Here is a 24,489-nt window from a genome sequence, read left to right on the forward strand (position 1 = left end):
TTGCCCAGATAATTAGCTGTGCTCTATGTACTGTATGGAAAATACTAAATGAATGCAATCAATAATGTCTACAATTTGGCATGAATAAGATCGCCAGCTATTTTACTGTATGGAAAATACTAAATGTGTTCAATCAATAATGTATACAATTTAGCATGAATAAGATCGCCAGCTATTGTTCACAGTCAACTCAGTCCAAGCAGCCCGAAACTCTCAAATGTTGTCCTCAATGTTATTTCATCTATTGTTGTCTTTATTGCATCAAATTAAAAATAGTCAAGCGTATTAGAAAAGGAACCATGAAACGCTAACAGTTCTCGAACGTTTGTGTTTCTAGATCGTTTCTAGAACGATTGCGTACTGTCCCATCAATTCTCTGTGTGTGGGTTGTATAAATGCAGTACAGGTTAATACATAGATTTGAACATCATATAGTGGGGGTGTCTCTCCCCATGGCATCTCTCCCTCATTGGTTTCCATGGCATTTCCATTGTTTTGTTCAAGTTCCACTGGTTGCCTGGGACAACAGTGCAGGTGAATCCTGGACTGTTTGCAGGGTGGGTCTGTATCGGCTTGTTTGCTTGGTTAACTTAGACCCAGTTGTTTTCCCAATGAAAACATTCCCGCCACACATGCCTGCTGGGATCCAGGAGCGTGGAGGACACTGGCGGATGCCGGCATCCTGCATCCTGGATGCTCAGAGCAACTAAACCCAATCCATGGAGACCCTAACCCAAAGGGATTATGGGTGCAGCGGCCCCCAAGCCTTACACAAAAAGAGTTAGCGTGACAACCAAAGTACAAAGAAAACAATCATACTACTCCATCTATGTCAGATACATACATATGAAAAAACATAACACGAGTCTGTTGCGATCAATTTGCATTCAGGGAAAAAAACATCATGCAACACAAAATGCAGAGCATTCTTATTATTCCTAAACGGGTACAGGCAGGGTATCAACGTAATATCACTTTTGCTAGCGCTTGGATGAATCCACCCTGCTGTCGTTCCTGTCACTCACACCAGTCACTCAGACACCTGGGTATGTGCCGTTGTAAAAGAAAGGCTTGTCAGTCACACAGTGACCTATGACTTCCGGGGTCCACCTCTGGACTTTGGGCTTGCCCTCTGTGTCCGGCCGGACGATGACAGTACTGCGAGACGCCAGAGAGGGATCCTCATCAAAGAAGTTGAAGGGACGCAGGAAGAAGCCCACCGAGTTTCCTGGTGTTGCCGTGTTGGGGATGTCCTCTGAGTGGGGCACGTGTAGGAAGCCCACCGTCACCCAGGCAACCAGGTCCTGCAATCAGTCAGTTCATTAAGGTGTTGAGTATATTATTGAATTATGCAATTAGAAAATTAAAATGAGAGAGTAATGCCTGTGTAATGCCATAATGACACCAGTGTAAGGTTACCACTCAGTATTTAAAATAATTTGGCCCAGAAAAACAGTAGGTGGAAATCCCAGTACAATATCTGGCTTTAGGTAATTTATGTTTTTTTTATTAAACATTCTGTCAGACAAACCTGCGTAAAGAGTTGAACAGTAATTCAGTCCACGTTATGGATGAATGCTGATGTTATTATGGGAATTTACTACTTTCCTTGGAAAATGCCTTGAATTGTCAATAACAGCATGTCTCACCTGGTTGGTGATGTTTTCATTGTTCCGGATGAAGTCTTCAAAGGACACCACGGGTTCCCAGGGATCATTCTGAGTGTAGATGCTACTGCTGGTAGACTCACTGTCCTTGTGTCTGGTCACGGCCAATTGATATCTTCATGGTAAAAGTAAAACCCTCATCACAAATAGAAATCATTACCTCCTGCACTTCAGGAAGACTGACTCAGAACAGTCTGACAGAATGGAGGTTCACCTCAGATCTCTTCTCATGTGTCAATGACATTCAACAAACGAAGCAATTTTGTTTGAACCCTCCCTTTATCTCACCATGTGTTCCACTTACCTGGACCAGCTGATGCCGTTCTCTTCTCTCCAGCCGCGGGGCAGCACACTATTGGCATGTGAGTTGTACTGGATGCGGTAGCCCCTCTGGTGGCCCCACTTGTTTTTCTCGTTGGGGTTGTAGAAGTGCACGTAGCGGGGGAACTTCTTGTCGAAGCGGAAAGCGGCGCTGCGTTCTTTCTGGTGCTGCGTCTTGACAAGCTTGGACTGGACAATGGAATATTTATGGCTCCAAGGATTTGTGAAATTGACATACTTGAGGTTCATCGACTCAAAGCTGTTCTCCCGACCTGGACCATGTGACAAAAGTGATCATATAAACAATGTCAAGCAGGGTTGTAGTCAAGAATGTTTGGGACCATTTCAATTAAATTTCAGCAAATCTTAAATACAAAACACCAATGAGTACAAATCAGTACATTTCTTTAGGGCCTTTTCTAGTTTATACACAGACTCGACATTCCTTCATGTGAGTCACTTACCCATGGCGCTAATATCTAAGGTTATTTGGGGTTTCTTGTCAATGATTCATCATAATGGAGAACATATTCTCTTTTTATTATATTTGGCTTGGAGCAACAATCATACCAAAATAAGCTTTCCTGCCTTTTAGAATCATAGTCACCTTTTTTAGAACACATTTCTGGAAACACGTTCTATACCAATGCTGAAAGTATAACAACCCACATTATAGGACTTTTCTGCCTGTCCTTTCAGCCATACTTTTGCAGCTTTATTGAATACCGTCCACTAATCACAGAGTTTCCTAAATCTTGACTGACATAACAACACATTATTAAAACAGAACTCACCCGCAATATCGAGGTCAACCTTATAGTGGATGAGATGCGTATGAAGGTTGCCCAGTACATAGTTGTAGACCTTGCTGCCATACTGTAGTCCGTTTGGGGTGAAGAATGTGGCATGTATGTAACCAGTGGCACTGACCCTGGACTCCATTACCCCATTCTGGTAGAACAGAAAGTCCCAGATGTAGTCGTAGTTATAGACGGTGGAGGTGGTACGAACCACCAGCACATGGTTTTCCAGACCCCCGTAGAAGTTGTAGCCCCCTTGGAAGTTGCTGTTAAAGTGTCTCCTTAGAGGCATTCCCGTGGTCATCTCGAACACACACAGGGCATTCTTGAACAGCACTGGCTTGTCCGTGTCATAGTAATGGTGCAGGTCCCGAAAGGTGGCAATTTCAGGACAGTCAATGCCGGGCGCCAGCTCATAGTCCACGGTGCCCATTGCCCAGCCGGCATCAATGTATTTGGTCTGCATGGCAGCAGGGGTGTCGCCGGAGTAAAAGGCGATTGCCTCCTGGAGACTGACCTCGTAGGCGATCCGTTCTCCGTTAAAGCGCAAGTCAAAGATCTGAAGACCAGCGGACGACCGGACGCGGAAGGCAAAGGACCAGCCAGCGTATTCCACAAAGTTTCCATCAATGTGGTAGCGAGGGCCTTGGGGCTCCACCAGCTTGGGCCCGTGGATGTCGGTGCGCATGTTGCTGTGTCCACGGGGAATGTAAGTGGAGTACAAGTCCTCATCGTCATGGTCGGGAAGCTTTACTTTTTTCAGCGTTCCCTTCTCATATCGCTCCACCAGCTCCTCCACTGTGTCAAAGTACTGGCTGTTGTACCACACCTTTTCCACCGTCCAGCGCTCAGGGTCCAGGTCTTTGTGGTTGACCAGAACCTCAAAGCCAACAGGGTGGATGAAGTAGCCCTCCACAAATTTCTGCAACATGATCCAGGTCCTCCTTTCACCCGATTCCAAACCACGGGGTGCAATGTCCGTGAATGTCAGGCAGCGGTTGGTGCAGTTGTTGAAGGAAAATCCACCCGTGGACTCAAACAGGAGATTGTGGGCTTTGGCAGTGATCTTCTCCAAGATGTCGTTGATGTGCGAATACTCAGCCATCGTGATGGGTCGTGATTCAAACTTAATGGGCTTGTCTCCTTTGAATGTCTTTCTGGTGTACGAAGTGGGAACAGGGAGCGGACTCACAATGTACTCTGTGATGTTGGGCTCAGCCTGGTTGGCAAACTGAACAATCACCCTGGCCTGGCGTGTGGGCTTGGCCTGACCCCGGTCCAGGGCCCTCAGGGCCTCATGCTTACGGGGCAGATGGAGCTCCATCAGAAGGATACTGTTCTTCTTTAGGGTCTTGTCCTGGGACGCAGTCAGACCCAACTCTGGCTGGCCATGCAGGTAATCCCGGACATCATGCATTTCGCGGGGGGTCAGGTCGGCAAACATAGAGGCGCCATGGTGAGCCAAATCACGCCCATGTAAGCCATCGCACGTGCCCAGAGTGACCAGCAGCACAAGTAGACAGCAGCACCTCGTGGCCATGTGTCCTGAGATACGTAGAGAGAGGGGGCAGCCAAGAATTTGTGAAAAAACTTGCTAAACTCATTCACTCACTAATATACTGTATGTGCTCAGTTTCCTCTGGGACTTGCCATGCTAACAAGAAAAAAAAGGTGCATCGAATATCTGGAATCTTGATACTGCCCCACCCCTACTGTCCACTGTTCTTTCCATAGTTGGCAAAGTGAACCTGTCCCCCTTCTTTTTTGTATTTTCCTCATCTTCCTCTTCTTTTCCATTTGTTTACCACTCGCTTTTTTGTTAACTCTATGCTTCTAACAGTAAAGTTCATCTTCAAACAACACTTCCTTTCCTCTTATGTCATTACTATCAAGCCCATCTCGGGTGGTATTGCACACAGAACCCGTATCAGTCAAGCCTTTTCTGGCCTGGCTCTAACAGTTTTGTAACATGCTTATATTACCCTATTTATGTAATTTTTTTATGCGGCGCCGGGATAAAAATTAAAAATTTGCTAATCAGACCAATGTAGCCTATGCATGCCTTTGTAACAAACCAATCTACCTACCTGTGATGTGCTCTCGGAGGGTACTCCTGTTTCCAGCCCTGTGAGCAACCCTGCTGTGTTGTACAGAACCAGCACGAACCAAGCAGTTGCAGCCTTCCCTTCGCATTCCTAATGGAAAAGACGTCCTATAAAAACAAGGCTCAATGAGCAGCTGTTTATAACCTTCCCTTTGGCAGCGACAGAAGGGGATTGGCCAGTCAGGAGTTATAAAAGTGTTGAAATATCAGGTGTACTGTACAGGGCGATTTATCCCATAAGGATGATAAGGTGCTGCCAGACAAAATAAAAAGAAAACTGATCAAATGTTTTCCCTGGAAAGGAAAGTGGTTTATTACACATTTTTGTCTTCACGTGTATTCACATCCATGGTCTGGCAGTGCATTGTGTTCTGTAACCAGAAAATTGATTTTAAAGAAGAGATGAGGAAATGGGATGTTACTGATCTTGTAGATTAAAGTGGTAATATCCTCAGTTAGAATCGATTTTATGATAAACATGACTTTACGGTGTCATCCTAAGCAGGTTTGACAGTCATTAATGCTTATCCTTATTACATTGTTCATTTATAAGGGATGTTATCATTATTCAGATTGCATGTACTTGGCTACCTTATTCATACACAGCATATTTCAATGAGTTATTTGTTTTTCACATACAATTATTTAGGTTGTTTTAACAGGGTATTTTTATTTCTGCTATAATAATTACATTTTTACACACATGCAGATTTTTTGGATAGTACCAGGATAATGTTTACTAGTCATTTTACCTACTGTCTATTTGTTCTAGCTACTGTTTCCTCGCCGAGCATATGGCAAATTTCAAAGTATGCAGTATAACTCATAAAGAGCCATGCAAGACTTTGTCTTGCATGGCTCTGGATTTAAAAAACATGCATGAAATGGATTAAAAAAACATCCAGGTTAACAAGCATACAGTACCTTTATGAAATACAACTAGGGAAGCACACTATTTTCACAGTTCCTTAGCAACACACCTACTCTACACCCTATGCTTTGGTTTATCCTCATAAAAATCTGTGGACTTCATATGAAAACCTCAATGTTATTGGCTTCTTCAGTCCAAAGTACAAGATTATCAGTGAACATCCTTATAGTGTAGTATTTAGTATTTACATACTCTATTTTGCTAATGTAAATGTTAGTTTTGTATGACATAATGAACTTAGCTAGCAGTGCCAATAAGTTAGTCACACAGGGCATGGAAAAAACACAGACCCAACCAATGCTTTGTAGCTGGATGATTAATTTCTCTGTAATGTTTACTTGGTTGTACTGTATTTATTGAAACACTTACCCTCAGTAGACCCTAACTTCCACAATGAAGGAGCAGTTAGTGGTAATGGAATATTTCTAACAGGCGTCATACTATGAGTTATATTTTCCCTATTTATCAACAGAGCCTTCTCCAGGGCAGCTCCCAGGCTCTGGAACTCCTTCCCCCATGAGATCCGCACCTCTGAGTCCCTCACCATCTTCCAGTCCCACCTCAAGACCCATCTCTTCACCTCTGCCTATCCGTAGCCCCACGCCCCCCTCCCTTCTCACCTGTGTCTAATCTTGTCTTGTTTGTTTTGTTCTGTTCTGTTCTTATCTACCTGCATTGTAAAGTGACTTTGAGTCCAAGAAAAGCGCTATAAAATAAAATTTATTTGTAACGACTCATCGTGGTGTAGTGTTGGAGGAACCAGGCGCAGGCATATATCTCGATCGTGGGTTTTATTAAAACAACAAACATACCAAACACGAACAGAAAACGAAACTAACTACTGACTGAATGAAATAAAAGTGTGTCTTAATAATCAACATTCAACAGTACATTAAACACTCACCGATTAACAACCAAACAGCAACAATGACAGCGACAGCAACAATGATCCACAATGTGGGGAGCAGAGGGGAAACATATATACACATACAAACGATACAAATTGGGACCTGGTGTGGAAGATTGGAAACATGTGACAGTCCGGGATGTGTTTGTGAGGTATGTGAACTGAGAAACTATGGCACGGTGGCGCTGCTGCTCACCGCACCATGACAGTACCCCCCCCCCAAAGGCCCGGCCATCGGGGCGGCCGGGACAGGAGAGGGCGCCGGGGCGGCCAAACCCTGGCAAGCTCAGGCGGTGCGGGCCACTCCTCCTCGGCCTCCGGCGGCGGAGGCCACTCGGCCTCGAACTCGGGAGGCACGGGATGCCGCTCCTGGCATGTAGGGGGCGCTGCCTGCTGCTCCAATGCAGCAGGGGGCGCTGGCTACCGCTGCTGGCAGGTAGGAGGCGCTGGCTGCTGCTCCAATGCAGCAGGGGGCGCTTGGCGCCGTGGCGCAGGGACCGGGGCGGCGGAAGGCCGCGGAGCAGGAAGCGGTGCGCGCCTAATGGCCAGCCTACAGCTTGCACAGGGTCGAGGAGGCACCGGACATAGAGGGGGCGCCGTCAGGGCTTCCCTCGGGCACCCACTCAGCCCCCCCCTAAAATTTTCCTGGGGGGACCTCGGACCGAGCGTTGGGCACCTCGCCCTCTTCTTCCTCCGGCCTCGCTTGCGTCCTGTCCTTCCTGCCTCCTGCAGGAGACCCTTCACCAGCTCCCCTTGTTCTTTGGTGAGGGGCTTGACTACTCCGTACTGGTCCATACCCCACAGCGGCAACCCGAACCAGTCTTGGGGCAACCCCCAGCCTTGCTCCTCAAGGGGATCCTCCTCCACTCTTGTAGACAGCTTCGTCGTCATCCGAGGAGAGGGAGTCAGACCCCCAATCGCTCCTCCAGGTATACACCCTCTCTGGAGGGACTGCCTGCTGGCTCCAGTTGTGGTGGATCATTATGTAACGACTCGTCGTGGTGTAGTGTTGGAGGAACCAGGCGCAGGCATATATCTCGATCGTGGGTTTTATTAAAACAACAAACCAAACACGAACGGAAACCGAAACTAACTATTGACTGAATGAAATAAAAGTGCGCAACATGCGTCTTAATAATCAACATTCAACAGTACATTAAACAACACTCACCGATTAACAACCAGACAGCAACAATGATCCACAATGTGGGGAGCAGAGGGGAAACATATATACACATACAAACGATACAAATTGGGACCTGGTGTGGAAGATTGGAAACATGTGACAGTCCGGGATGTGTTTGTGAGGTATGGGAACTGAGAAACTATGGCACGGTGGCGCTGCTGCTCACCGCACCATGACAGTATTATTATAATAAATGGCCATTTCAGGAGATAATCAACTTTGAAAAACTTTAAAGTAATTCAGAGTAACTGTAAAATCTAAACGATAAAATGCAAAAATGTTAAGTTACTATGAACTGCATTTACAGCCCAGTTTAAATATTTTTATAATATGCGATGAAGGGGAAACTTTAATCAAATAATGTTTAATTTATATTACGAGTATGCTTTAAAACAAATCCTGTTACTGACCCATTAGTTTGTTAGAATGGAAGTGCCAATGCAGTCCTTGTAATTTTGTATTATTTTAATTTATTTAACATAACTTAATATATTTGCTGGACCGCTTAAGCAGAGCCGGCCAAGAAGAGCAAATGTCTTTTACTGAGTGACTGACTGACTATCCATTGTTAAATAGTGTAGTGGTTAGTGATGGGGACTGTCAAATAGGCGATCCTGACCATGGCCCAAACAAATTAGGCATTAGGATTTGTTCAGGCTGAAACTCCGCTGGCTACAAGCTTCAGTAGCGACATTATAGTAAGTAAGTATAGTAATAAAACTGTACTGTTACACTCACCTAAAGTATTATTAGGAACACCTGTTCAATTTCTCATTAATGCAATTATCTAATCAACCAATCACATGGCAGTTGCTTCAATGCATTTAGGGGTGTGGTCCTGGTCAAGACAATCTCCTGAACTCCAAACTGAATGTCAGAATGGGAAAGAAAGGTGATTTAGGCAATTTTGAGTGTGGCATGGTTGTTGGTGCCAGATGGGCTGGTCTGAGTATTTCACAATCTGCTCAGTTACTGGGATTTTCACGCACAACCATTTCTAGGGTTTACAAAGAATGGTGTGAAAAGGGAAAAACATCCAGTATGCGGCAGTCCTGTGGGCGAAAATGCCTTGTTGATGCTAGAGGTCAGAGGAGAATGGGCCGACTGATTCAAGCTGATAGAAGAGCAACTTTGACTGAAATAACCACTCGTTACAACCGAGGTATGCAGCAAAGCATTTGTGAAGCCACAACACGCACAACCTTGAGGCGGATGGGCTACAATAACAGAAGAACCCACCAGGTACCACTCATCTCCACTACAAATATGAAAAAGAGGCTACAATTTGCACAAGCTCACCAAAATTGGACAGTTGAAGACTGGAAGAATATTGCCTGGTCTGATGAGTCTCGATTTCTACTGAGACATTCAGATGGTAGAGTCAGAATTTGACGTAAACAGAATGAGAACATGGATCCATCATGCCTTGTTACCACTATGCAGGCTGGTGCTGGTGGTGTAATGGTGTGGGGGATGTTTTCTTGGCACACTTTAGGCCCCTTAGTGCCAATTGGGCAGGGTTTAAATGCCACGGCCTACCTGAGCATTGTTTCTGACCATGTCCATCCCTTTATGACCACCATGTACCCATCCTCTGATGGTTACTTCCAGCAGGATAATGCACCATGTCACAATGCTCGAATCATTTCAAATTGGTTTCTAGAACATGACAATGAGTTCACTGTACTGAAATGGCCCCCACAGTCACCAGATCTCAACCCAATAGAGCATCATTGGGATGTGGTTGAACGGGAGCTTCGTGCCCTGGATGTGCATCCCACAAATCTCCATCAGCTGCAAGATGCTATCCTATCAATATGGGCCAACATTTCTAAAGAATGCTTTCAGCACCTTGTTGAATCAATGCCACGTAGAATTAAGGCAGTTCTGAAGGCGAAAGGGGGTCAAACACAGTATTAGTATGGTGTTCCTAATGATCCTTTAGGTGAGTGTATGTTGCAATGGGTGAACTGCACCGACGGCGAGGTTATTGCCCTCGATTTCTGTTTGCATTGCATGGTTCACATAGCCTAGTGGTTGGCTATTCAACTGTCATTGTTTTCTAAAGAAACGAACCAGCCATGGAGTGATTGGAGTCATTGTTTTTTATTATAGGAACGGTAAAGCTATTAGCTAGTCATCTTCCACTAATCTCTTTCAAATTTAACGCGTAAAATGTAGTGTAGCAATCCTGTTATACCTGTTGTTGGTTTGGATTGTTACTTTTACATTTTAGTCATTTAGCACACCCTCTTATCCAGAGAGACTTACAATAAGTGCATTCCTCTTAACATGTCTTGGAAAATCAACATCTGACAATCATAATAAGTACACTTACCTTCATCAAAGCCATTAATTGGCAAAGTCAGTGCCAGAGAAATCAAACTTAAGTGCATTATTATTATATATATTTTTTTCTGGTGGTGGGGTTGGGGGTACAAAAGGTTTCCATTTGCTGCTCCATAGGCAAGCATGGTTTGACAATGCAAAGATTAAACAGACCCCACATCTCTACATACATATCATGTGCAACAACGCCCGCTATTTAAATAATGTAGTGGTCAAAGACACAGTCTGTCACATCGTATTGCATCCAGCCAGCCAGTCTTTTTGGCCCTCAAAATGCTCTGGCTCAGCGTGTGGATGTTAGGAAACCAAGTTCAAACATTTTAATGTACATCAAATCCCAAATTGATGGAGAGGATAGCCTAGTGTCCACCCCCTTACCAAAATAAAGACGCATTGGTCTATTACAATCAGATAACAGTTGTGATATCCTCTCCAGAGACAAATTTTGTTTGGACCTTTTGTGCCTAGTGACAAATATCATATTTCTAAGCCGCAGCCTCATGCACATGTCCCATTGCAGCATGGATTTCAATCTGGCCCATTGCTTTTCAAACTAGCTAATATTGCACAACATTAAGTTCATAATTTCAATGGCCACCATTTTTCTAAAGAACTTTATCACAATTCCTTTGATCTGGAATCGACACAATGACTGGTGAAAAATTAACAAGAAAACCATTGGGGAAGTACCAAATCTTCTGAGCTTGAATACGTCAACAATAACAACCTGTTTTGGGAAGCACTCCATGTGAAATAACGTCATTTCCCAAAAGCATATATAAGGACATCTTAAAACGTTTACATAGGACTGAATAAATGATAAATCTATTGTGACTGGAATGGGCCATAACTGTAATAAAGAAAGTATATAACTGAAGCCATTCTGCTGATCCACAAGGTCTAGGGCGGTGTTCTGGTTTCTCTTTTCTTCCAGTGTTTCACAGCATGCAATAAACCATCTATGGCCTTCATAATATCGACACCATCTGAGAACAATACCAAATTAGTAACTTATAAACTGAAGTAATGCAGGTAGGGATAGCAATGAAAGTCAACTCTGAACAAAATGCTGATATAAATATTACTTACCACTGTGAGAATGACTTATCTAACATACAGTGTGTACTCCCTTATCAATGGATTCTGTGGTAACAGCATTTCAGCACGTTCAGGGTGAACCAACTGTCTGCTGAGCAGTACAGTGGGTTGAGGGGCAGTGACTTTTCCTAGCAGGTTAGCAGAGCAGTAGCTAACCCTAACAACCATAAATACACGTCTATTATATACTCAAGGCTCAGGTGCCGTTATCTGCTCATGTAAATTGTGGATTTGAGGTATTCTGTTGTCTTTCAATTGGACTAACATTACAAAAAGTAAAATTCTGCACAGGCGATTAAAATGTTATATTGATTCTGAGCACTATGTTTTTGTAATCTGCAACGAAAAGTCACTCGCATCCATAATTGTATGTCATAGTCCAATGGCCGGCTATCTCCAGAAGAGCGATACAGGCAGGCAGGACTGGTGGCAGCTGGGTTTGTGTCTCCTTGCTTTGGGAAGGTCAAGAGGGTCAGGCCAAGGATATTGGTTGGGCTGAAAGCCCTTTAGCGCCTGACTATTGACACGCTTTATTAAATAAACGCCCCTGCTATCCTTCCCGAAACATCTTCCTTTATAGGATTAGTACCAACTCAAACACATCCTTCCATCCATGGATGAGGTCTTTCTCTCGGTCTGTACCCCCTCCGTGTCACCCACTTCCCCCTTATATCACCTCCCTTCCTCCTCAGCTCCTTTCTTGCTACGTCCTGAACCGCTTGACAGCCTGGGGGCCCGAGTTTCACCGTCATCCATGTGATGGCCAATGGCAGCCTTCCCAGCTGTGGACCTCCTGCCCTCTCAGCCAATAGGGTGCTTATCAGATGGCACCTCATGTCTCCAGGAATCGTCCGGCATTTAAAACCCTGAGACAGGGGCGCCCGCAGCCCATAAAGCTGCAGATCATCTTCACTGAGGATATACTCCCAGGGTGGAAAGAAAGAAAAGTACAAGATAGACAACAGAAACATCTTGATTTGGTCAAGTAACTCTGTGATAAAACGTGTTAGGATTAAGAAGAAGTGCCAATCTCTACCAAAAAAAAACACTTATCCAGGTGAGTATTCAATTTTGCGAAGATTGTTCTTGAGTAACCTGTGCCATGTCTAACAGTGTCAGTTTAAGAATAAATCAATCAATATGACAGGGGATTAATCCTGCTTTGCATGTACATTTTGACATAAATATTACTGTTCCCTTCAAGGTCCAGTATATCTCTCTGAGCGGAGAGACAGAACACTATGAGGGCCCTGCTGGTGTCGCTGCTTGGACTGCGTCTGGTGGTGGTGATGGGAACTGGGTAAGAACTGGGCAACACAGAGAATGACTGAACATAAACACACTTAGTTTATTTCACACCAGAGCTTGTTCTGGGATGACCTGGAATACTCTAGTGTTCAACAAGTTGAGAACCAGCACCTTGAATACATGTTGAAATGGCACCTAAATATCATAACTAGTTGAACCCAAATAAATAATGGCACCTTTTTCTGTTTATGAAAATACATATAATGGTAACGTTGAGGAATAGATCCACAGAAAATAAAAAACAACAAGGCTACTGAATATACAGTCAGTGTTCAGCAATGTGCAACTGCATGGAAAAATGCATTATGAATATGTTTCAAAGCATAGAAAACAACACAGAATAACAACTCATGTAACATCACACTCTAACTCTGAAAAATGTCATGCCCAATTTATATACTCCGGTGTATAGAAAAAAGTTTTTGGGGACATTGGATTTCTCTCTCAAAACAGCAATGCAAAGACAACACCTAGAAAGATTCTGACATAACATTTCTTGGTTTAGATTGTTTTGGATCATTTAAGATACAGTGTACTCTTAGATACATGTTCCTATTGCATTGGAGTCAATAGCAAGTGATGACTTAGCTAAATGTGCCAATTGTCTCTGTAACAAGAAAAATGGCAAATGCTGCAGTCATGAGTATAGTATATTATATTATGAGTACACAATACTTAATATTATGAGTACACAATACTTAATATTGTGAGTACACAATACCTTTAAATATATGGATCCACTTCAACTCACGGAACTATTTCAATACTATTTAGTGTTCTAATGTACAACAAATGTGGTTCCAAAATAACACACAATAAGTATACTGTTTTTCTATTTTACTTTAGGTTGCCTGTTGAGTGTAACTATAAACATTTTAAGGAGGACAAAAGAAAAGTGTTAAGAGGTCATTTGCATGTGCAAAGATCCAGGAGTTTCTAGAAATGTCCAGAGCTGACATGTGACTACTGGTTAAAATATTTTTATACCGTGACTTCTCTTTACTGGGCTTTGACTTGTCATCATTACAAAGATTTGTACTTTTATGGACACTCTCTGAAACAGGCATGCAGTGTACAAATGTAGTCTTTAAAAAATCTAAATTCAAAACTAAAATCTGTGTGGGTTGAATCTAGTTAACTGCCAGAGAAAGTAAAAGTGCCTTACTTAGCGTAAACATTCATTTTGTCTTTATTTAGCTGCAGAAAGTGTTTTGCCATCTACGTAATGTCAGTGATACGTTGAACCAGGGGGTTAGTTGGGGCTAATGAAATCTGACAATACAGACATCAATATCTGTACCTCAAGTCTCTGGATGTTGTGGGGCTGTCTTGGCTGACACGCCTGTGCAACATCGCGTGGCAGTCGGGGACAGTGCCTCTGGTATGGCAGACTGGGGTGGTGGTCACTCTTTTTAAGAAGGGGGACCGGAGGGTGTGTTCCAACTATAGGGGAATCACACTTCTCAGCCTCCCCGGGAAAGTCAATGCCAGGGTTCTGGAGAGGAGAATACGGCCGATAGTAGAACCTCGGAATCAGGAGGAACAGTGTGGTTTTCGTCCAGGCCGTGGAACACTGGACCAGCTCTATACCCTCTACAGGGTGATGGAGGGTTCATGTGATTTTGCCCAACCAATCCACATGTGTTTTGTGGATTTGGAGAAGGTATTCGACTGTGTCCCTCACGGCATCCTGTGGAGAGTGTTTCGGGAATATGGGGCCCTGGGTCCTTTGCTAATTGCTGTCGGGTCCCTGTACGACCGAAGCAGGAGCTTGGTCCGCATTGCCGGCAGTAAGTCAGACTTGTTCCCTGTGCATGTTGGACTCCGGCAGGGCTGCCCTTTGTCACCGGTTCTGTTCGTAATTTTTATGGACAGAATTTCTAGGCACAGCCAGGGGCCGGAGGGTGTCAGGTTTGGGGACCACACGATTTCGTCTCTGCTCTTTGCGGATGATGTTGTCGTGTTGGCCCTTTCAAGCCAGGACCTTCAGCATGCACTTGGACGGTTTGCAGCCGAGTGTGAAGCGGTGGGGATGAAAATCAGAGTGCCTGCCTCAAGTGGAGGAGTTTAAGTATCTAGGGGTCCTGTTCACGAGTGAGGGAAGGATGGAACGAGAGATTGACAGACGGATCGGTGCAGCTTCTGCAGTAATGCGGTCGATGTATCGGTCTGTCGTGGTGAAGAAAGAGCTGAGCCGCAAGGCGAAGCTCTCGATTTACCGGTCAATCTACGTTCCTACTCTCACTTATGGTCATGAGCTTTGGGTCATGACCGAAAGGACAAGATCCCGGATACAGGCGGCCGAAATGAGCTTTCTCCGCAGGGTGGCCGGGCGATCCCTTAGAGATAGGGTGAGAAGCTCGGTCACTTGGGAGGAGCTCAGAGTAGAGCCGCTGCTCCTCCACATCGAGAGGGGTCAGCTGAGGTGGCTTGGGCATCTGTTTCGGATGCCTCCGGAATGCCTTCCTGGGAAGGTGTTCCGGTCCTGTCCCACCGGGAGGAGACCCCGGGGAAGACCTAGGACACGCTGGAGGGACTATGTCTCCCGGCTGGCCTGGGAACGCCTCGGTGTCCCCCCGGAAGAGCTGGAGGAAGTGTCTGGGGAGAGGGATGTCTGGGCATCCCTGCTTAGACTGCTGCCCCCGCGACCCGGCCCCGGATAAGCGGAAGATGATGGATGGAATATCTGTGTTGTCACGGTGGTGCGGGGGCAAGGAGCCTGGCGCAGGCAGAAGGCGGTCGATGTTGGCTTTTTAATAAACAAACACAGAGCACAACCAAAACAACGAAAAGAAAGGAGCTGACTTAAGCAGCAACATGGACGCACTCATTGGTTACATATGAAACATATAACTGATGGCAACACGACAACAACAATGATCGACCCATGTGGGGAGCAGAGAGGAATCATTTAAACACATACTAATGAGATGATAGGGACCAGGTGTGACGGAACACTAAACAAGTCTGGGAAGCGTGTAATGATGGGAACTGAAGGTGCATGTCACGGTGGCGCTGCCGCTCACTGCACTGTGACGTGTGTAAAATCGGCCTAATGAAAATCACCATACTTCCAAATAATACCACAAAAGGCTAACATTTACATGATATACAACTGAACCCAAAAGTACTAGGACACTTGGGAGTACTTTGCTTTAGTTCAGCTGTGGGTACCTGAGAAGGGGAAACCTAATGAAACCACAAGCTTACTAGTAAAATGTATAAAAGGAAGTACTGTAGGGGTTCTCAAGGTCCAGCACAATGATTAGAACAACTAAATGTTACAATACTTACTCAGTACAGAGTCTTACAGCTCAATATCTACTCTGTACCAAGTCGGGCAGGCCAGTATCTGCTCAGTACCGTGTCTGAAAGTACAATATCTGCTCTGCACTGACTCTGAAAGTCCAATAACTGCTCAGTACCAAGTCTGACAGTCAGACACTGCAATTGACCGAGGTGGATAATATATTTGCGTATCTGAAACTGGACATAAATCAAGAAGAAAATGGACAGAAAGTTCACCGGTGTGACTGGTGTTCTGTCAGTCTTAGTTCTAAGGCTGTTTATAATGCAGTTTAAATACAAAACACTGAGGTCAGGTAAGCTAGCACAAACACTTCCGTCCTATCTGGCGTCACTGATGTGTGCTAAGCCGTATTGTACCGTATACACTGACCTTTGGCGATTATGCCATTGGCGAAGGGGCGTCACAATCAGTTTACCCGCTAACTTTTGTTTTACCACCATTACCTATATTATATGCACAACTTCATACTGTTTATCATCACCTCAGGCACTGGTGTGAACACAGAGTGGAGGAAAGTGTGGAACACATCATTTCCCCCCGTCTTCAGCGTGAAGTGGACTGTTCCCAGGTGTACCATTACAACACGAATGGCTGGCGGTTGGATGTGGACAGGATGCGCCACCATCACGGGGGAGATGACGGCATTGCGCTGTATTACAGGCAACTGGGTCCCAAGGCTGTATGCTTTTTATACAAGTGAGGAGATTATCCGTCACACTGTGACACATGCAACGACATGCAGGAATACCAGGAATGATCAAGTGAAGACGTTAGTAACATGAGTTTCTTTTGAATCACATTGCATTGCGTGTTGTGATGTACTTAATGTACCATCTCTGTGTTTTCCATCAGACCTGCCCTGATGGAGACCCAGAAGGTTAATAGGACAATGAGAGGGTGCTGTGAAGGCTGGGGAGGCTCTCGTTGTTCACTGGGTAACGTATTGTGAAGTATTTCCATTTACTCACAATTGACGCTGAGATGTTCATTATCATTAGTCTGAGAAATGACAGAGTTAGTAGACATCTTACAGCATGTGGGAGTACTAACTGAATATTATGTGTCCTTCATATTTCATGATTCTGTCTGATTCTCCCTCTCTCTCTCTCTCTCTCCCTGTGGTCCAGGGGTGGGTGCGCGAGGTCAGTGCTTCTCCACGTGGAATTGTGAGGATTTCCCTGGGGTGCACAACTCCTCTCTGATGGCCATGGAGCAGTGCTGTGGCAGCCAGTGGGGACTAAGCTGGAGGAACTCTTCTGACCAGACCTGTCTGTCCTGTACATACACCCTGTTGCCTGGTCAGTGCTCTATGGTTATAGCACACACTGATTTACTGTACCTCATACTGATAAACCTCACATTGATTTACTGTACCTCATACTGATAAACCTTGCACTGATTTTCTGTACCTCATAATGATAAACCTCACATTGATTTACTGTACCTCATACTGATAACCCTCACATTGATTTACTGTACCTCACACTGATAAACCTTGCACTTATTTACTGTACCTGATACTTATAAACCTCACACTGATTTACCTCACACCCCCACATCACTCTGACTTACATCACACACTCATTAACTTCATACTGATTTACCTGATAGACTGTGACTTACATCACACACTCATTAACTTCATACTGATTTACCTGATAGACTCTGACTTACATCACACACTCATTAACTTCATACTGATTTACCTGATAGACTCTGACTTACATCACACACTCATTAACTTCATACTGATTTACCTGATAGACTCTGACTTACATCACACACTCATTAACTTCATACTGATTTACCTGATAGACTCTGACTTACATCACACACTCATTAACTTCATACTGATTTACCTCATACACTCTGACTTACATCACACACTCATTAACTTCATACTGATTTACCTCATACACTTCGACTTACATCACACACAGATTAACCTTGCACCGATTTACCTCACACAGATTGACCTCTCACTGATTAATCTCACGTTGAATTACCTCACACTGAATTGCTAAACACACATTGATCTGCGTCACACACTGATTTACATCCCACACGCTGATTTATATTGTAAATGTTATCGACCCTTCAAAAGTCTCTCTCTCCATCTCCAAATGCCTCCTAGACTCCCAGTCATCTCCCCTCGTTCGTGGGGGTCTTTTGGGGAGTGCCCGGAACCCTCAGGGCTCTGCGACCTGTCTGAGCTGGGGAGGGGCGCACTATCGCACCTTTGACAGAAAGCACTTCCATTTCCAGGGCAGCTGTACGTACATCCTAGCCTCGTCTACTGACGGGACCTGGGCAGTGTATATCAGCACTGTTTGTAACGGCCGGGGAGATTGCAGCAAGGTACCGTAGTTTCCTTTAGGTTGGTTCTGGTTCCTCTGCTGTGACAGCGTATGTGTGGTTCTGAGCAAATTTTTTTTTTTTTTTTCTTCTCCCAGGCCCTGAGGATGATGCTGGGACTAGACCTTGTCTCGGTTCACCTCAGCAATCTCACATTAAACGGGTTGTTAGTACCTAAAGGAGAGCCACTCTTTCAAAATGGTAATTCGAACACTCCCATGTCAGTACAAATGTGACACTTGCTTTATCTTTTCTGTGTTATGTATATATTTTTTTAATTGTTGCCAGCTAAACTCACCGAGATTGCGTAATACCCCATCCTTCATTTCATGGTATTTAATGTTCTGTGACCTATGACCTGCTCTGCCCCGTGGTGTCCCTGTACAGGAGTGAGTGTCCACTGGCTAGGAGACTTTGTGTTTGTGGAGAGTGGTCTAGGGGTGCGCGTGAAGTTTGACATGGGCAACACTGTCTTCCTGACTGTCACCACGGAACACCTGGCCACCACCAGGGGCCTTTGTGGAGTCTACAACAGCAACGCTGACGGTGGGTGACCACTTACTCACCCAGGGGCCTCACCCTCATCTCCTTCCCTTCATGCACCTGACTGATCATAAGGATGTTAACACGGGGCTAAATCAGTGAACCTTTCACACTTTAACCACCTTTCCTGTGTCCCTTCCAGATGACTTCACCACAATGAGTGGTACTGTGTCTCAGTACGCTGCTAGCTTTGGGAACTCGTGGCGAGTGCCTGACCAGCAGACTGAGGTTTGTACAGTCTAACAACCTGGACTTTCAGGCACTGCCTGAATGATTCACATTAGTGCATAATTTTTCTGCTGATGCTGAAATGCGACCGTCTTCTACAACTGTATGTGGAGAAAACACCGTCGTCCACAGTTCCGTTTGACTGGGAAGTAGATAAAACCCCCAACTATGCCTTTAATATACAGAAAAGCCTTGATCGAGCCTTTTGAAACGCTTGAGCATCGGCTTTTTGGGCACGCTGGGTAACGTAGTCCTCTGATCCTTCGTGTTTCTCAGGGTTGTGATGATGCGGCAGAGCTAGGCCACAGCTGTGACATGACAGGGGACGCTGCTTTGCGCAGGGAGGCAGAGTTAGTGTGCCACCGGCTGCTGGAGAGCCCCTTTATCCAGTGCCACCACAGGGTAAGAAACGCCACCAGGGCACACCGGTCACTCCATGTTACTCAAACAGGTCCCCCCTCAACAGAACTTTACTTTGCCTCCTCTGGGCAGGTGGAGCCGGTCGCCTACGTTGACTCATGTCTGTACCTGCACTGCAGCCTGGGGACCAGAGAGAGAGAGGCGGCCACCTGTGATACCCTGGCCAGCTATGCCCGTGAGTGTGCCCAGCAGCACGTGGTCATCAGCTGGAGGAGCTCAGGAGTGTGTGGTAAGGACCTCCTTAGTAGTCTGGCTGGCCTCCATGTGGGGTCAACTCAGCCAGGCTATCCATATATGCAGTCAGTATTGAAAAGTAACTGGAAATTACCCGTTGTCTCTTAAGGTTAACATTCTCCCCCTCTCTCTCTCTCTCTCTCTGTCTCTTTGTCTCTCTCTATGTGTCTTTTCCATCTCGGTTTCACTCTTTCCACCACTCACCCGACCATTCACTTTTTCCTTCTCTCTCCCTCTTCCTCTCCCTGTTATTCTCCCTCCCTCTCTCCCTCTCTCCCCCCAGAACGGGTGTGTCCACAGGGGCAGGTGTTTTCGGACTGCGTTTCCTCTTGCCCCCCCAGTTGCTCCTCCCCACAACCCCCTGCCTCGGGCCAGTGCAGGGAGGAGTGTGTGGGGGGGTGTGAGTGCCCCCGCGGCCTCTACCTGCACCAAGGGCTGTGTCTGAGGAGGGATGACTGCCCCTGTTTCCACCGCCGACACACCTACCAATCAGGAGACACCATCCAACAGAGGTGCAACACCTGGTGAGTGTCTGGCGTTACTATGGCCTTAGCGAGATCCTGAGCATCTGGGCAGCCAATAATAATACACAAAGCTTTAAGGGGTCTTTGGTGATTCTTTAGTTTTTATTTCCTCCCATCGACCCATTTTTCTCTCTCTTTTCCTCTCCCCCCTCCCTGACCGTGCCTCTTCAACCCAGTGTGTGTAGAGCGGGTGTATGGCAGTGTTCGGGGGAGAGGTGTGCTGCTCAGTGCAGCCTGATGGGGGCGCTGCACGTGTCTACTTTCGACAGGAAGAGGTACTCTCTGCAGGGAGGGGACTGTGGCTTAACCGTTGTAGAGGTAAGACATCGCCAGGCCAGGGAAGCGTCTCCACACGAACTGTAACTGTCTGAAGGTGAAGATGCAGTCCGGGGGTTTTGCTATTAACAAACATTTTGGGCTGGATTTGTAATATGTTTTTTTTTTATCACCAATATCCATGAAATTCCATAATACAAAGCTTTGATTACATGAAATAGTACAACACATTTGGCTCAACAGTGCTTCTTTGACAACAAGTGGCCATATATCTTAGTGATACAGCGAACTTCAAAAGTCTTTGTACAGTTGACATATTTTAGGACCTATAATTTAGCACTTTGGAATAAGTATCAAACACTTACTTTTGCCATGCCAATGTTTTGGCTTTGTCTCTATTGTCATTCTTCTGCTTCATGATGTGCTGCTTGAATTGCATTGACCCTTCTTTGGTCCTCATGTTGGCAGACAGAAGTAACTGACTCCAAATGCAAAACAAAGCCTAGAATTAAGACTAGACATCAACATCTCTCTTGTGCATATTTAGGCCCATAGTCAATGCATCATTTAAAATTCAAACTGCTGAAATACGAAGCCAAAAAAATGAAAAGTTTCACTCTGAAATATTTTTGGAGTTCAATGATTTTATTATTTATTTTGAATGCAAGACACTGAACAAATGTGTTTTAATTTTGTATTGATCAATTCAAATATTATTTCCCCAAATTCCCAAATATCCTGGTGGATTGATTACAGATTTTTTTTTAATTCCCTTTCAGCAAGGATTAAAGAAAAACCTGATAGTCATTGATAGGCCAAGTTTCAGAATTTCGCAACCACAATGAAGGGTTAAAGTGAGCTCTGCAATGAGAAAAGTTCAGGTCAACCTCCACAGTATGAGACAGTTTATTGAGTAAGAGAAGAGCAGACGCAAGTAGAAAAGTCTGACGTCTGGAAGGAAATTCCTGTACAGTTCAATCATTGCTCAAAACTAGTTTTACCTAGTTTTGCCTTAGGCAGGCAGACCATAATTGGATATACGCCCAAATGATAAGAACTGAATTAACCCTTCTTCATTAACCTTGAAAGAAAACAACTGTCTTAACAAGACTCAATGGTTACTAGGTCAATGGACCTAATGAATTTCAGTACCACATGCAGGTTGACTTTGCATTCTATGATAACAGTCAGAAAATGTCACTGTACATTGAGCTTTAAATAACGGAGTTGAAATGCATTCATATGCAGTGAACTCAAAACATATTTGGACACATAATTGTTTTTTTGTCTCTGTATTCCAGCACCTTGGATTTGAGTTTAGAATCAAGGCTAGTCATTGACACCTCTTGGCTAACAACAAATCAAATGTTGAAACTGAGAAATGTTATTTTTTCTGGAATCTTTCAATTTGATGCCAGCAACACGTTTCCCAGGGCCTTTGAAGTAAACCAGCTCCAAAACATACCCACCACCATCCTTCACAGATTCAATTAATCTTCTGCATGACCATGGCTAATTTTATGCCAAATCCACCTTTTATGTTGTTGCCAAAAAACTTTTGTGTCCAACTTCTGTAATTCTCCAACTCTGATCCTGTTTTTGCCTCTTGAAACATACATACTTCAAAACAGATGTGCATACTTGAAAACACCTCCTCTTCAATTCCAGTTAGATTCTAAGTTATTTTCAGTCATGTGTTTTTATAGCCATTGTCTGATTTGTGAATGTCAACAACCTTTTGTTTTGATTGGTGTCTTGTCCTGGTGATATGGTTGAGATCTGGAACTGTGAACAGACCTTATACTGATAAACTATTTTTGTTCATGTTTACCTTGGGTGCCAATAATGGTTGAGATTACTGAAGTCTAGAAATGCAGACTTTACCGTAACTGGTTGGAATTTAAGTTATTTATCTTTGACTAGCTTTAATGAATGTGCAAAAACACATAGTTGAAATATGATATCAATCATCTAACTGCATTTGAGCATGTTTTGGAATGTGTTAAGGATGACAATGTTTTACTTCCACAGTCACAGAGACACAGTCACTCTTCAACTAAACACTAGTCTGATCCACACCTGCGGATTACCTGGTTTGGGGGGCCCGTTGCTGTCCCTGTCCTTGTCCACCTGGTCATACTTCTGACCTAGTCTAAAATCAAATAAACTCTGGATTTAGCCCAGATAAATGTATTTATTATTCCAATTGGACTCTTAATATCTCACCCGGCACAGCAAGAAGAGGACTGGTCACCCCTCTGAGCCTGGGTCCTCTCTAGGTTTCTTCCTAAAATTCGACCTTCTTAGGGAGTTTTTCCTAGCCACTGAAATTCAACACTACTGTTGTTTGGTCCTTGGGGTTTAAGGCCGGGTGTCTCTGTGAAGCACTTTGTGACAACTGCTGTAAATAAATTTGATAAATAAATACATTTGATTGATGGATTGATTGAGTCTGTAACACTCAGCACTGGGGTTCTTCTACACCAGTGTTTTCAACCCTGCTCCTAATCAAGGAGACCCAAGGAGACCCTGCTCCCAAAAAGTCCTCTCGGTTTTTCCATAGCTTATTCATGGACAAACGATGCATTTGCTTTAACTACGAGTCTGGACTTCTACACTGGTCCTATACACTAGTGTTAGAATTAACGCCTTTCTGTAGACTATATTCACTAGGCAAATTTTTTTTCTCCAAAAACTCCTCTCGGTGTTGTGGATCTTTTGTTTAGCAATTCATTTGGTTGACTTTTCACTCTCCATTAAGTGTAATTGTTGTTTTTGTACACACGTATTTTGAGTGCAATTTATTTGCCAAAAAAAAGAAAAATAAACACATTAAACAAAGTTAAAGATGAAGCCTTTAGGCATTAGGCGTGTGATATGTTCATATTTGCGTGTGTGTGTTTATACGTGTTTGTGTGTACAGGACTTTGTGGACAGGAAGCTGGTTGTGAGTGTAGAAGGTGGAGAGTGTGTGACAGGGGGAAGATATGGGTGTCTGAGAGAGATCTCTGTCACTGCTCTTCGTACCACAGTCATCATCACCAGCACAGGTTGGTTCTCTTTACCTCTGTTTACTGTAATTCCTTTGTGTATGTATAATTCCAATGTGTTTGTAAAATCCAATCAAACAATGGACAAATGAATTAATTAATGAACTGATCAACCAATCAGGGTGAAACCGCTGGCTCTGGGTGCCCTCAGGGCAGACCAATAAATGATGTCTTTTCATGTTCCAGGTTTAGTGACGGTGAACGGCCAGAGGGAGGCGCTGCCAGTGGTGACGGGGGACCTGGTAGTGTGGAAAGCATCGTCTTCCTTCCTGGTTGTCCAAGCGTTTGGGGCCCAGCTCCTGTGGCACCTGGATGGACCCCTGGCTCTTATCACCCTACAGCCCGGCTTCGCTCACAAGGTAAAACCCCTTCTCTCATTGTATTCTGTAGTAAACCAAAGTAAAACTCTGGCTCCCTCTCTTACCATTTGATATTAAACCACGTTTCTGACTCTGTACTCAAGGTAACACTTAATCCTACATATACACTAAAGGATTATTAGGAACATCTATTCAATTTCTCATTAATGCAATTGTCTAATCAACCCATCACATGGCAGTTGCTTCAAGGCATTTAAGGTTGTGGTCCTGGTCAAGACAATCTCCTGAACTCCAAACTGAATGTCAGAAGGGGAAAAAAAGGTGATTTAAGCAATTTTGAGCGTGGCATGGTTGTTGGTGCCAGACGGGCCGGTCTGAGTATTTCACAATCTGCTCAGTTACTGGGATTTTCACGCACAACCATTTCTAGGGTTTACAAAGAATGGTGTGAAAAGGGAAAAACATCCAGTATGCGGCAGTCCTGTGGGCGAAAATGCCTTGTTGATGCTAGAGGTCAGAGGAGAATGGGCCGACTGATTCAAGCTGATAGAAGAGCAA

At 44.5% G+C, this 24,489-nt stretch overlaps 2 protein-coding genes across 3 annotated transcripts in view; one reads left to right on the forward strand and one right to left on the reverse strand.

Moving 5' to 3' along the window:
* Positions 1-218: 218 nt before the first annotated feature.
* On the reverse strand, positions 219-6,402 carry aoc1 (amine oxidase copper containing 1). 2 transcript variants are annotated; one of them, XM_020041803.2, is made up of 6 exons: positions 6,193-6,402; positions 4,876-4,983; positions 2,783-4,333; positions 1,972-2,260; positions 1,650-1,782; positions 219-1,304 (listed from the first exon to the last, which is right to left on the reverse strand). In XM_020041803.2, exons 1-6 carry the CDS (start codon positions 6,368-6,370, stop codon positions 1,035-1,037), a joined length of 2,529 nt encoding a protein of 842 aa, XP_019897362.2. In that variant the 5' UTR covers positions 6,371-6,402; the 3' UTR covers positions 219-1,034. The 2 variants fall into 2 exon arrangements, with proteins under 2 accessions (XP_019897362.2, XP_010884017.2); XM_010885715.3 differs by having other exon boundaries at positions 4,876-5,000; positions 6,193-6,271.
* Positions 6,403-12,366: 5,964 nt separating this feature from the next.
* The window catches only part of scospondin (subcommissural organ spondin), a 74,591-nt gene continuing 62,468 nt past the window's right edge, over positions 12,367-24,489 (forward strand). Inside the window, exons 1-15 of the mRNA XM_034289198.1 lie at positions 12,367-12,420; positions 12,568-12,663; positions 16,468-16,677; positions 16,834-16,916; positions 17,109-17,279; positions 18,116-18,339; positions 18,435-18,537; positions 18,724-18,882; positions 19,022-19,107; positions 19,384-19,509; positions 19,600-19,756; positions 20,045-20,285; positions 20,462-20,603; positions 23,485-23,611; positions 23,798-23,970. Of these exons, the coding sequence (XP_034145089.1) occupies positions 12,605-12,663; positions 16,468-16,677; positions 16,834-16,916; positions 17,109-17,279; positions 18,116-18,339; positions 18,435-18,537; positions 18,724-18,882; positions 19,022-19,107; positions 19,384-19,509; positions 19,600-19,756; positions 20,045-20,285; positions 20,462-20,603; positions 23,485-23,611; positions 23,798-23,970 (2,061 nt within the window). The 5' untranslated portion in view covers positions 12,367-12,420; positions 12,568-12,604. The remainder of the gene's footprint in view (positions 12,421-12,567; positions 12,664-16,467; positions 16,678-16,833; positions 16,917-17,108; positions 17,280-18,115; positions 18,340-18,434; positions 18,538-18,723; positions 18,883-19,021; positions 19,108-19,383; positions 19,510-19,599; positions 19,757-20,044; positions 20,286-20,461; positions 20,604-23,484; positions 23,612-23,797; positions 23,971-24,489) is intronic.

Source organism: Esox lucius, chromosome 21, assembly GCF_011004845.1.
Source record: "Esox lucius isolate fEsoLuc1 chromosome 21, fEsoLuc1.pri, whole genome shotgun sequence".
Taxonomy (NCBI): domain Eukaryota; kingdom Metazoa; phylum Chordata; class Actinopteri; order Esociformes; family Esocidae; genus Esox; species Esox lucius.

Bases quoted from the DNA above. Each gene is read 5' to 3' on its own strand.
- aoc1 (XM_020041803.2), bottom strand. From the start codon at position 6,370: ATGGTGAGGGACTCAGAGGTGCGGATCTCATGGGGGAAGGAGTTCCAG. The intron at 4,984-6,192 runs GTAAGTGTTTCA...CTTTTCCATTAG, and splicing joins GAAGTTAGGGTCTACTGAGG to GAATGCGAAGGGAAGGCTGC. The intron at 1,783-1,971 runs GTAAGTGGAACA...TTTACCATGAAG, and splicing joins AACGGCATCAGCTGGTCCAG to ATATCAATTGGCCGTGACCA.